Source organism: Acipenser ruthenus, chromosome 44, assembly GCF_902713425.1.
Source record: "Acipenser ruthenus chromosome 44, fAciRut3.2 maternal haplotype, whole genome shotgun sequence".
Taxonomy (NCBI): domain Eukaryota; kingdom Metazoa; phylum Chordata; class Actinopteri; order Acipenseriformes; family Acipenseridae; genus Acipenser; species Acipenser ruthenus.
In genome coordinates, this window is record NC_081232.1 from 7,353,168 (window position 1) to 7,363,829 (window position 10,662).

Below are 10,662 nucleotides of genomic sequence, written 5' to 3' on the forward strand. Positions count from 1 at the left end.
TAAAATTCTTCTTAAGCTTGTGCTGCCTCTCTAACTCTAAACTTGCGGCTTCGTTTATTCTTTCAACGAGCGCCTCATCGGTGACCGTCAGGTCATCAACACAAGGCTTTATTTGGAATTTTATGTGGTTACTCAGCAGTCCTGTGCCTACTGACCTCAGGAACTTCCTACGCACCAGGTCTGGACTGTACTGGTCTGACCCCTTTTCTTTTGATGCAGACAGCAGCCTATCTTTCAATTCAATGGCTCTAAACAAAAAGTTCTGGGCAGATTCTCTTGGTTCCTGGGAAATATTTACTAATTTCTGATAGAGATCAGATGTATTTTCTTCTTTGCAATGGCCTTTTAGAATGGTTTTAAGTTGCGGAAGAGTCAAGTCACTCTTTATTTCCAGCATGTCTCTCAGGTTTAAGCCAGTTTTGATTGCTTTAATTACTGCCTCGATAATGTCTTGATCAGCATGGCCTTTTCAGAGTCCAGCATCAATTTGGTGCATCAGATTAGTGTATGACAGTTTATCTTTCTGTCCTCCCTCACCAATCTGCCCACAGATCCGGAATTCCTTTCTAATCGTGACTTCAGGTACTTCCCGGGTGCAAGTGGTTGTATTGTACTTTCTGATACTGTGTCCATTGTGTTTAGCTTTGCACGCAGCACTTTTATTTCTTCCTCAAGGCCTCTCTCCTGGACTCTTCCTGTAACTTTTGCATCTCTATGTACTTCTCTTTCATTTCTTTTAACTGTGTGAGCTCCTGCTCTGTTCCCTTACTACTATCCTCATGCAGCAGCGTTTCAATGACATACTGACATGCCTCTCCTTCCTCTTGATTTACTTCAATACTATCTAGTTCTCGTTCTGCCAATCGAATTAAAGCTCGCTTACTTTTATTTTTCACAGTCTCATCATCATCCTTACTGCATTTTAAGTATTTGCATGTCTCTACTAGCTGGTCCCACTGCAACTGACTTAAAGCAGTACTTGCCTTCTCTTGTAGTTGTTCCAGCTCCATGATGACACTTTCAAATCCTTCCACAGTCTGAAAAAACGGTAGCGCTGATATTCCAGTTTTTATCTTGAGAAGTTGGTTCCTGTCCTTTTATTTTATGTCTACTCCTGGCTAGGCTCGCCAAAATATGTTGCAACTTTGAGTAACAATGAACGGAAACTGTGTTCTCCGGTTAATGGTCTTTATTTCCAGGCACACTGAAAAAGCAAAAAATATCTTATTTTTACACTGGCCGATCATACATGAACCATTGGCCTTGTTTACAGCATAAACAACGAGGCACTGCGTGTGCAATGCAGCTTCACCTTTTATTACTCTGCTGCTTGCACACTCGACACCATCTACTGGCCGGAGTTGTTGGAGATGTTTTTTTTATATAATATTCGTTATAATATTATATACTGTTGCAAGGGGTTAAAACTACTGGGGGGGAGGGGGAGATAAAAAAAAAAAAGGCGACGAGCCCCCTCTAGCGGCCGCAACTCGGATCACGTGATTTCTCGGAAAAGGAGCGATTTTGCACTAGTGACGTGAATGTGATGGGAAATACATTACATCGTTTAAGGAACTGGTAAGATCCACCAATCAGAATGTGTCTATAACATCACCTGTACATGAGTCAGCTGGGGACTGCTTGTTTAAAAACGATGTGATGTGTTTCACATTTGTGAAGCAAGGCAAGGTTTGATAGCCACGTCTAGAGAGTGCTACACAGCTGGCTTTAAAACCACTTACTAGAGGACAAGTTGATCATAGGAATTTAAGAAGATAACTGCACTCGGACCACGCTACCAAGGACGCACTGTAAGAGGCTTTATAAAAAATACTGTTATATTATCACTGTAATGATTTGTATTCACTTTTCAAGTCTTTACATGAAAGTGCTTCACAAACTACTAATGTAAGGTCATTATTATCATATTATTGTGCTTTAAAATATTTAAAAGCACGCCATGTGGTTGTTAAAACGTGATATATAGTGAAACTAAACTCTTACTAAACTGTACACGATCTGCAAATATGATTTGATTATTTTAACATACTGTCCTTTATGCAGTTAGTAGAGTTTTCCACTTGGTGATTTAAATGTTATTGAACACATGTATATTCTTGCTTGTCTAGGGGTCTTTGGAGTTGGGTTTATATTAATATATTATTTTCCAGTTTATATTGATTGTGATGGATTTTGTATTTGACATATTACAGTGAACAAACTACCATGCACAAGTGAAGAGTTAGAATTATATTCACAATGGAAAAGGCATTTCGTAGGTGCGGTTGAACTGCAGAACAAAATGCCTAGTTTCCAGAGAAGATGCGGTTACAGATTGCAAACAGCGCGGTCTACAGTACACACAGATACAGCAGCACATTTCACTGAGAGTTTAAACACGACACCATCGCGGCTGCATTATTATTATTATTATTATTATTATTATTATTATTATTATTATTATTATTATTATTATTATTTATTATAAATAATTAAATAAAATCTAAAAACTGTAAAGATTCAACTTGTATAAATGTGTATTATCTACAACACAAGAACAACTTTTTTTCGACAGCGCGGAAAACAAAGTCTGGATCTGCAGCCGTGCTGTGAGCTGCATGCAGCTTGGAGAGAGAGAGAGATGTAAATACTAGATTATTAAATATTGTGTTTAAAATAGATACCTTTTCGGAACAGACTGTTACGGATGCAAGGTATACCGATATTAAAGTACGTGTTACTTATATAAAGAACATCAAATATGAAGGCTGTGTGTTTGTATCCTAATGACCTAAAGTGAAGCCGGACTATTTTTGTAAATACAGATTGTATTACGAAGTCTAACAATGAGTTTACATGGACTATGTTAACTTACATATCTGCAGTATACGGTTCTTTTTCTAATGTCTAAACATCGGCAATTCTGAGGTGGATAATGGAAATGAACGCTCCGAATAAGCGGCTGTCCCAATTAAACGAGAGGCAGTTGAGACGACCCGAGTCACGTTATTTATTTATTTATTTATTTAATGTATTTATTTATTTATTTGTTAAATGAAAAACCCCTCACAAGCAGCAACCTCACAGTGTGAATCTGCACTCTGACTACCTTCTGGAAATTCATGCGGCTTTTCCTGTACTCTAAACCAAGCTTCTAAACCAAGCTGTGATATTTGCAATGTTAGCAGTGTCTGAGGAAGATCGTTTCAACCGATACAGTATATTGATAATGGACTGTCTCAGGTTTCAATGTCTCAATTAAAATCTGCAGCAGAATAGTTTACTCCCTCAAAGTAGTTATGTTTAAGTTACTTACAGTATTCAAACCTTTTTTTAGGTAAGTGAATATATATATATATATATATATCTTAATACAGTTATTGATGAATTTATAAAATAAAAGGAAAGATAATAACAAAAATCAAATGTATGTATTTTTTTAAATAATATTCGTTATAATATTATATACTGTCTGCAAGGGGTTAAAACTACTGAGGGGAGGGGGAGGAAAAAAAAGGCGACGCGCCCCCTCTAGCGGCCGCATCACACATCACATCGTTTAAGGAACTGGTAAGATCCACCAATCAGAATGTGTCTATAACATCACCTGTACATGAGTCAGGTGGGGACTGCTTGTTTAAAAACGATGTGATGTGTTTCACATTTGTGAAGCAAGGCCAGGTCTGGTGGCAACATCTATTAAACAGAGTGCTACACAGCTGGCTTTAAAACCACTTACTAGAGGACAAGTTGATCATAGGAATTTAAGAAGATAACTACACTCGGACCACGCTACCAAGGACGCACTGTAAGAGGCTTTTTATAGATACTGTTACATTAACACTGTAATGATTTGTATTCACTTTAAGTCTTTACAGGAAAGTGCTTCACAAACTACTAATGTAAGGTCATTATTATCATATTATTGTGCTTTAAAATATTTAAAAGCACGCCATGTGGTTGCTAAAACGTGATATGTAGTGAAACTAAACTCTTACTAAACTGTACACGATCTGCATATATGATTTGATTATTTTAACATACTGTCCTTTATGCAGTTAGTAGAGTTTTCCATTTGGTGATTTAAATGTTATTGAACACATGTATATTCTTGCTTGTCTAGGGGTCTTTGGAGTTGGGTTTATATTAATATATTATTTTCCAGTTTATATTGATTGTGATGGATTTTGTATTTGACATATTACAGTGAACAAACTACCATGCACAAGTGAAGAGTTAGAATTATATTCAACATGGAAAAGGCATTTCGTAGGTGCGGTTGAACTGCAGAACAAAGTGCCTAGTTTCTACAGTACACACAGATGCAGCAGCACATTTCACTGAGAGTTTAAACACGACACCTTCGCTGCTGCGTTATTATTATTATTTATTATAAATAATTAAATAAAATCTAAAAACTGTAAAGATTCAACTTGTATAAATGTGTATTATCTGCAACACAAGAACAACTTTTTTTCGACAGCGCGGAAAACAAAGCCTGGATCTGCAGCTGTGCTGTGAGCTGCATGCAGCTTGGAGAGAGAGAGAGATGTAAATACTAGTTTATTAAATATTGTGTTTAAAATAGATACCTTTTCGGAACAGACTGTTACGGATGCAAGGTATACCGATATTAAAGTACGTGTTACTTATATAAAGAACATCAAATATGAAGGCTGTGTGTTTGTATCCTAATGTCCTAAAGTGAAGCCGGACTATTTTTGTAAATACAGATTGTGTTTGGAATTAAAATCCAAACGAAGTCTAACAATGAGTTTACATGGACTATGTTAACTTACATATCTGCAGTATACGTTTCTTTTTCTAATGTCTAAACATCGGCAATTTTGAGGTGGGATAATGTAAATGAACGCTCCGAATAAGCGGCTGTCCCAATTAAACGAGAGGCAGTTGAGACTACCCGAGTCACGTTATTTATTTATTTATTTATTTAATGTATTTATTTATTTCTTTGTTAAAGGAAAAACCCCTCACAAGCAACAACCTCACAGTGTGAATCTGCACTCTGACTGCCTTCTGGAAATTCATGCGGCTTTTCCTGTACTGTAAACCAAGCTTCTAAACCAAGCTGTGATATTTGCAATGTTAGCAGTGTCTGAGGAAGATCGTTTCAACCGATACAGTATATTTATAATGGACTATATATATATATATGGCATTGTAGACCTGGACAATCTACCCCCCAATAATATACTTAAATGCTACAGAATTCTGGATGTTGGTTGCTTACTCTCTGTGGTAAAATTAATGTCCATTGAAGGTTGTTGGGCGATCAATACTAACTCCGGCCAGTAGGTGGAGTCGAGTGTGCAAGCAGCAGAGTAATAAAAGGTGAAGCTGCATTGCACACGCAGTGCCTCGTTGTTTATGCTGTAAACAAGGCCAATGGTTCATGTATGATCGGCCAGTGTAAGAATAAGATATTTTTTGCTTTTTGAGTGTGCATGGAAATAAAGACCATTAACCGGAGAACACAGTCTCCGTCCATTGTTACTCAAAGTTGCAACATATTTTGGCGAGCCTAGCCAGGAGTAGACATAAAATAAAAGGACAGGAACCAATATATATATATATATATATATATATATATATATATATATATATATATATATATATATATAGTACAAACTCCATGTGTAATAGTCATAAACTACACTTTAATGGTGTTGCTATACACTATTTTAGGCTCTGGGTCCTTATGGAGAAATGGCTGAACCTGCAAGAGAGGCTCATGGGAAATGTAGTTTTTCTGGTTGTGAATCTCTAGGCGTTCATAATGGCCCTTTCCTTGTGGGGTTCATTTCATGAAACTTTCCTGGAGTATATAGTCTATAACTAAGAGCGCTGTGATGTGTAATAATAATGATAAACAGACAGACGAGTCTTTGAATATTTAGTGACTCCAGTGTGTAACGTGGTATGAATTTAAGATTTCTCTTGTGTGTCGGTACAGAGATGCAGACGGAGCGTGCAAAGAGGATGGACTCTGCAGGAGAAGAAGCGTCCCTGAATTCACCTGAGCTGCCCTGGAACCAGTAAGACCCCCGATCCAGGATTGTACTCCAGGGTTTCTTTTCTCTTGGCTTCAATGTGTGCCCTTCTCGTCCTGCTCTCTGCGCTGAGTTTGATGCGTCACTTTCTCCTCTTCTTGTCTTCTGTTCTGTGTCATTTTTCTACTGCGTGTGTGTGTGTGTGTGTGTGTGTTTATAACCCTAGTGCTCCCTGTCTGTGTGGGGGGGGGGGGGGGGGGTTCTGTCTGTGTCTGTTTCCGTGTTTCTGAACTTTCTGTTCTTCTCCTGTTCAGGCTCTATTTGAAGAGAAGGACCGAGTCCAGGATCCAGTTAAGGAGGAGAGTGTGCTTCACTGGCCCTGCTGCTGCTCCTGTTACTGGGGTATTGGCAATCCTCATACTGGCTGCTGGCAGTGTGAGCAGCGACAGTGAGTCTGTGAAAGGCCCGAGCTCAGTGAAGTGTACTGAGGGGCAGGACTGTATCCTGAGCTGCACCTTCAACTACACAGCTGGAGGCTGGGATGAGAAGTTAGCTGTGATCTGGAGAAGAGCAGAAACGGACCGCATCGTTCACAGTTACCATGACAACACAGACCAGCTTGCCGATCAGTCCCCTCAGTATGTGAACAGGACCAGCCTGTTTGATTCTGAGCTGCAGCGCGGGAACGCTTCACTGCTGCTGAGGAGAGTCAGGGAGGAAGATGCTGGAGAATACGAGTGCTTCGTTTCCACTCCTAGACTGTACGGGTCGGGCCTGACTGACGTAGTCGTGGTTCCGGCTCAACCCACAACAGCTCCTGTGACAGTCCCGAGCTCTGACAGGAGGGGTTTAGGAGCACTTCTTCCTCTTCTTGCTCTTTGTGAGATTGCAAGTCTGTGTTGGTCTGTGACTCTATAAAAGACATGCAAGTCCAGCACAGGCAGTGCCGTTATCAGACGTGATCGAGGAGCCCATTGAAGTCAGACCGCTCCCCTGGACTGCTCAATATACCCAGTTTAATACAAGCTCCCAAAACAAAATACAATGTAACCCCGTTAATGTCCCCTTGGTTAATATCCCAACCCGCTTATTATCATGGTTTTTTTAAAAACCACTTGCCACTCCCCATAGGTTTCTATGTTAAATTAACTCTTTTAATATCGCTAGGAACCCCGCTTATTATCCCCTTTTTGAGTCGTCTACCAAAGCTGTGCAGATGAGGTGTACTGTTTTAAATAAATTATTTAACCAATGATACTATCCCTAGATTATTAAACTCTGTGTAAACACTATCACAAGCGGTACTGGAAGGACGTTACTTCAGAAAGTCACACACCTTCAAAATGTTGGTTAAACTGACTTTGGTTACATAACTAGCCTGATGTACTGTACGTAGCTCACTACAAACAAAAACACCTGCTCGAAAAAGAAAAGATCTGACAGACACTCAGAAACAGGAAACTTTATGTCTCTGTGAAGAAACACCAAAGATTTCACATCAAAACATTGCAAAACAATTCGGAATTGATCAGTCCACTCTTAATAAACTCTACCGAAATCGGGAGCTGGCTTTGCTGTGCCTGATTTCATTAGATTGTACACATAGCGTTGTTTGAGTTGTTAGTTACAGTAATTATGTTGCGTTACAGCAATAAACTTAAGCTTATGGTGCGGTAAGTGTTTTAGTGGACTGGTTTCCCCCTGCACTGATATCATGTCAGCTAGCTAATTAAAGTATGCAGCAATTGTTCATGTTGTTTTGAGCTATATAGACAAATAATTAATTTCTGCTATTGTCTAATTAAACCTATTTGATGTTACAGTAGTGTAACATTAGTACAATATTGCAATAAAAGACTACAGGTATGGATTATCCCCAAATAACTCTGTATGGTAATGGGGATAATAAACAGGTTACACTGTATATACAGAGTATTTCATTGTATTATTTCTGCAGTTTTGCTTGTCTACCTTTATTTTATATTCGTATTTGATTGCAATAAAATATATGGCAGCGTACATGTATTGTGAGAAGGGGAGCGCTGAAGAGTTTGATCCGTGTTCGGAGGATTTCTGAAAGCAGCGACAGCACTTGGAGTATCTTTTAGAGTGCTGGGACAAAATACTGTGAAGCCAGAAATACTTGCAACCAAAACATTCAGTGAATCACTCCCGTAAAACCTGTTTTACTCCAGAAATGTGGCAGCCTGTTGCAATATACGAAGTGGAATTTGAAAACCGTCTAATAAAAGTCTCGCAAAGATTTATATAATATAATATATTTACAGTACTTGCAATGCACAGCACTGGATATGAAACAACACATTAGTAATTATCCCTGCATCAGTTCTCTATTTATCTAGTTCATTGTTTAAGTGTCCTTATAGCAAAGTCCTGGTTCTATCTAATTGATTATCTTTGCCTCATTAACCCATTTGAAGATTTCTCTGTTACAGGCACCTGACTCTTAGAGAGTCAGTTTTTGTGTAGAGAAGGAGAGAGAAGGGTGTGGTTGCTGTGAGGGCTTGTGAAATAAAAAAAAATGTGTTCTAGAAAGTTCTAGAAATGCGTTCGAGTTCATCTGTGCCCTTGCCCTGTAACAACCTGTACTGCTTATCTATCTTGTTTTTCTAATTTATCTTGTTTTTCTCAGAATGTTATGGGAAAGGGATAGCTCACAGAAATGATTCACAGGGCGAGCCTCGAGAAAGTGATCTGGCCAATTACTCTCTCGCACGCAGAAGCCTAACTTGGTAAGCTATAAAAGAACGGGTTCCTCCCCTACTCTGGTGAGAGTCGGCCGTGAGGATTTGCGCAGTCCTGCTCGGTATTTTTGGAGACAGCTGCTTTCTCTTACCAGGGTCGAGGGGCTCTCCCGATCTGCTTGGAAGGGTAAGGATTAGTTCAGTTGCGTCTCTATGAGTATATTATATCTCTGATTAATATATTCTTGTATGTGTGTTTGTCTATTATTGTATCAAGGGTGTGAAATAAAGCGGACCTTATTTGGAATTACTCTGTGTAGTAATTGTCTTATTTACCTCCACATCAACTTCCTTATAATGTTGTAATTAAAATTTCACACAACAGCTTGTTAGAAAAAAAAAAAAGTATTTTCAATCTACTGCTCGGGAGGAAAATAAAACAAAACACAACTCAGGAAAGAAATCTATATAAAAAATCTGAATCAATTCTACAATCATCTCCTTTAGCAGAGTTTGAAATTCACTTTTGTGAATATTAATAGAGATTTGTTGAAGTCTTTATATCCAGGCTGTGGATTCCTGGCCACTGTCTCACCAAGCTGTTCCTGCTTCACCCTGGGATTGAAAAGGATCATTTCTCCGAGCTGCCTTTCCATTTGGAAATGGTTTTTGTTGGAAGGATTTTTCCAAACCCAGGTGGTTCTGCGGCTGCGCCGCTTCCTGAACGCTGGGGGAGATCAAGACAATTCACTCATTTTACTTGTGCTGGATTCATTTTGTTCAGCTTTTATATATATTTCTGTGTCGATAGACGCTTGTTCTGTTGTGTGTATATATTTCTGTGTCGATATACGCTTGTTCTGTTGTGTATATATATTTCTGTGTGGATAGACGCTTGTTCTGTTGTGTGTGTGTGTGTGTGTGTGTGTATATATATATTTCTGTGTGGATATACGCTTGTTCTGTTGTGTATATATATTTCTGTGTGGATAGACGCTTGTTCTGTTGTGTGTGTATATATTTCTGTGTGGATATACGCTTGTTCTGTTGTGTGTGTATATATTTATGTGTGCATAGACGCTTGTTCTGTTGTGTGTGTATATTTCTGTGTGGATATACGCTTGTTCCGTTGTGTATATATATTTCTGTGTGTACATACACTTGTTCTGTTGTGTGTATATATTTCTGTGTGGATAGACGCTTGTTCTGTTGTGTGTATATATTTCTGTGTGGATAGACGCTTGTTCTGTTGTGTGTATATATTTCTGTGTGGATAGACGCTTGTTCTGTTGTGTGTGTATATATTTCTGTGTGGATATACGCTTGTTCTGTTGTGTGTGTATATATTTATGTGTGCATAGACGCTTGTTCTGTTGTGTGTATATATTTCTGTGTGGATAGACGCTTGTTCTGTTGTGTGTATATATTTCTGTGTGGATAGACGCTTGTTCTGTTGTGTGTATATATTTCTGTGTGGATAGACGCTTGTTCTGTTGTGTGTATATATTTCTGTGTGGATAGACGCTTGTTCTGTTGTGTAGTTTTACACAAATAGTTTAGTCCAGGGTACACTTTGGACTCTTTGGCAATGAAGGACTGAAATGGATCTGTCTTCTATTTTTTGGGTCAATTGAACTGATTCGTGTATCTGTGATTATTGGATGTGGTTTATATTTGAAAGCAATTGTGAATTGAATTCTCATTCTTGTAATTGTTTCTTTGTCTCCTTGTCTTTCCCATTGCTGTGCTATTGTTATCGTTTCCCAATGTTTCTATCCTGTGTTTGTTGATTTACCTCAAGGCATGTTTATTGTAATGATAGTGACTTTCCCAGCGTTTATTGCTTGGATCTGGCACTCGGATCACTTACCTTTTTTATACCTGGCTTATTGCTGCTGGGAATAGAATTCCAATCAGGTAATTACAATCATGTTTATTGTCCTCTA

General features: G+C 38.6%; 1 protein-coding gene across 2 annotated transcripts; it reads left to right on the top strand.

Moving 5' to 3' along the window:
- The first annotated feature begins 1,627 nt into the window (after window positions 1-1,627).
- Window positions 1,628-9,023, top strand: LOC117967146 (CD276 antigen-like). 2 transcript variants are annotated; one of them, XM_059012372.1, is made up of 3 exons: window positions 1,628-1,811; window positions 5,975-6,056; window positions 6,326-9,023. In XM_059012372.1, exons 2-3 carry the CDS (start codon window positions 5,977-5,979, stop codon window positions 6,927-6,929), a joined length of 684 nt encoding a protein of 227 aa, XP_058868355.1. In that variant the 5' UTR covers window positions 1,628-1,811; window positions 5,975-5,976; the 3' UTR covers window positions 6,930-9,023. The 2 variants fall into 2 exon arrangements, with proteins under 2 accessions (XP_058868355.1, XP_058868354.1); XM_059012371.1 differs by lacking the exon at window positions 1,628-1,811 and adding an exon at window positions 3,712-3,808.
- Window positions 9,024-10,662: the final 1,639 nt, after the last annotated feature.

Bases quoted from the DNA above. Each gene is read 5' to 3' on its own strand.
- LOC117967146 (XM_059012372.1), top strand. From the start codon at position 5,977: ATGCAGACGGAGCGTGCAAAGAGGATGGACTCTGCAGGAGAAGAAGCG. The intron at 6,057-6,325 runs GTAAGACCCCCG...TCTCCTGTTCAG, and splicing joins CCTGAGCTGCCCTGGAACCA to GCTCTATTTGAAGAGAAGGA.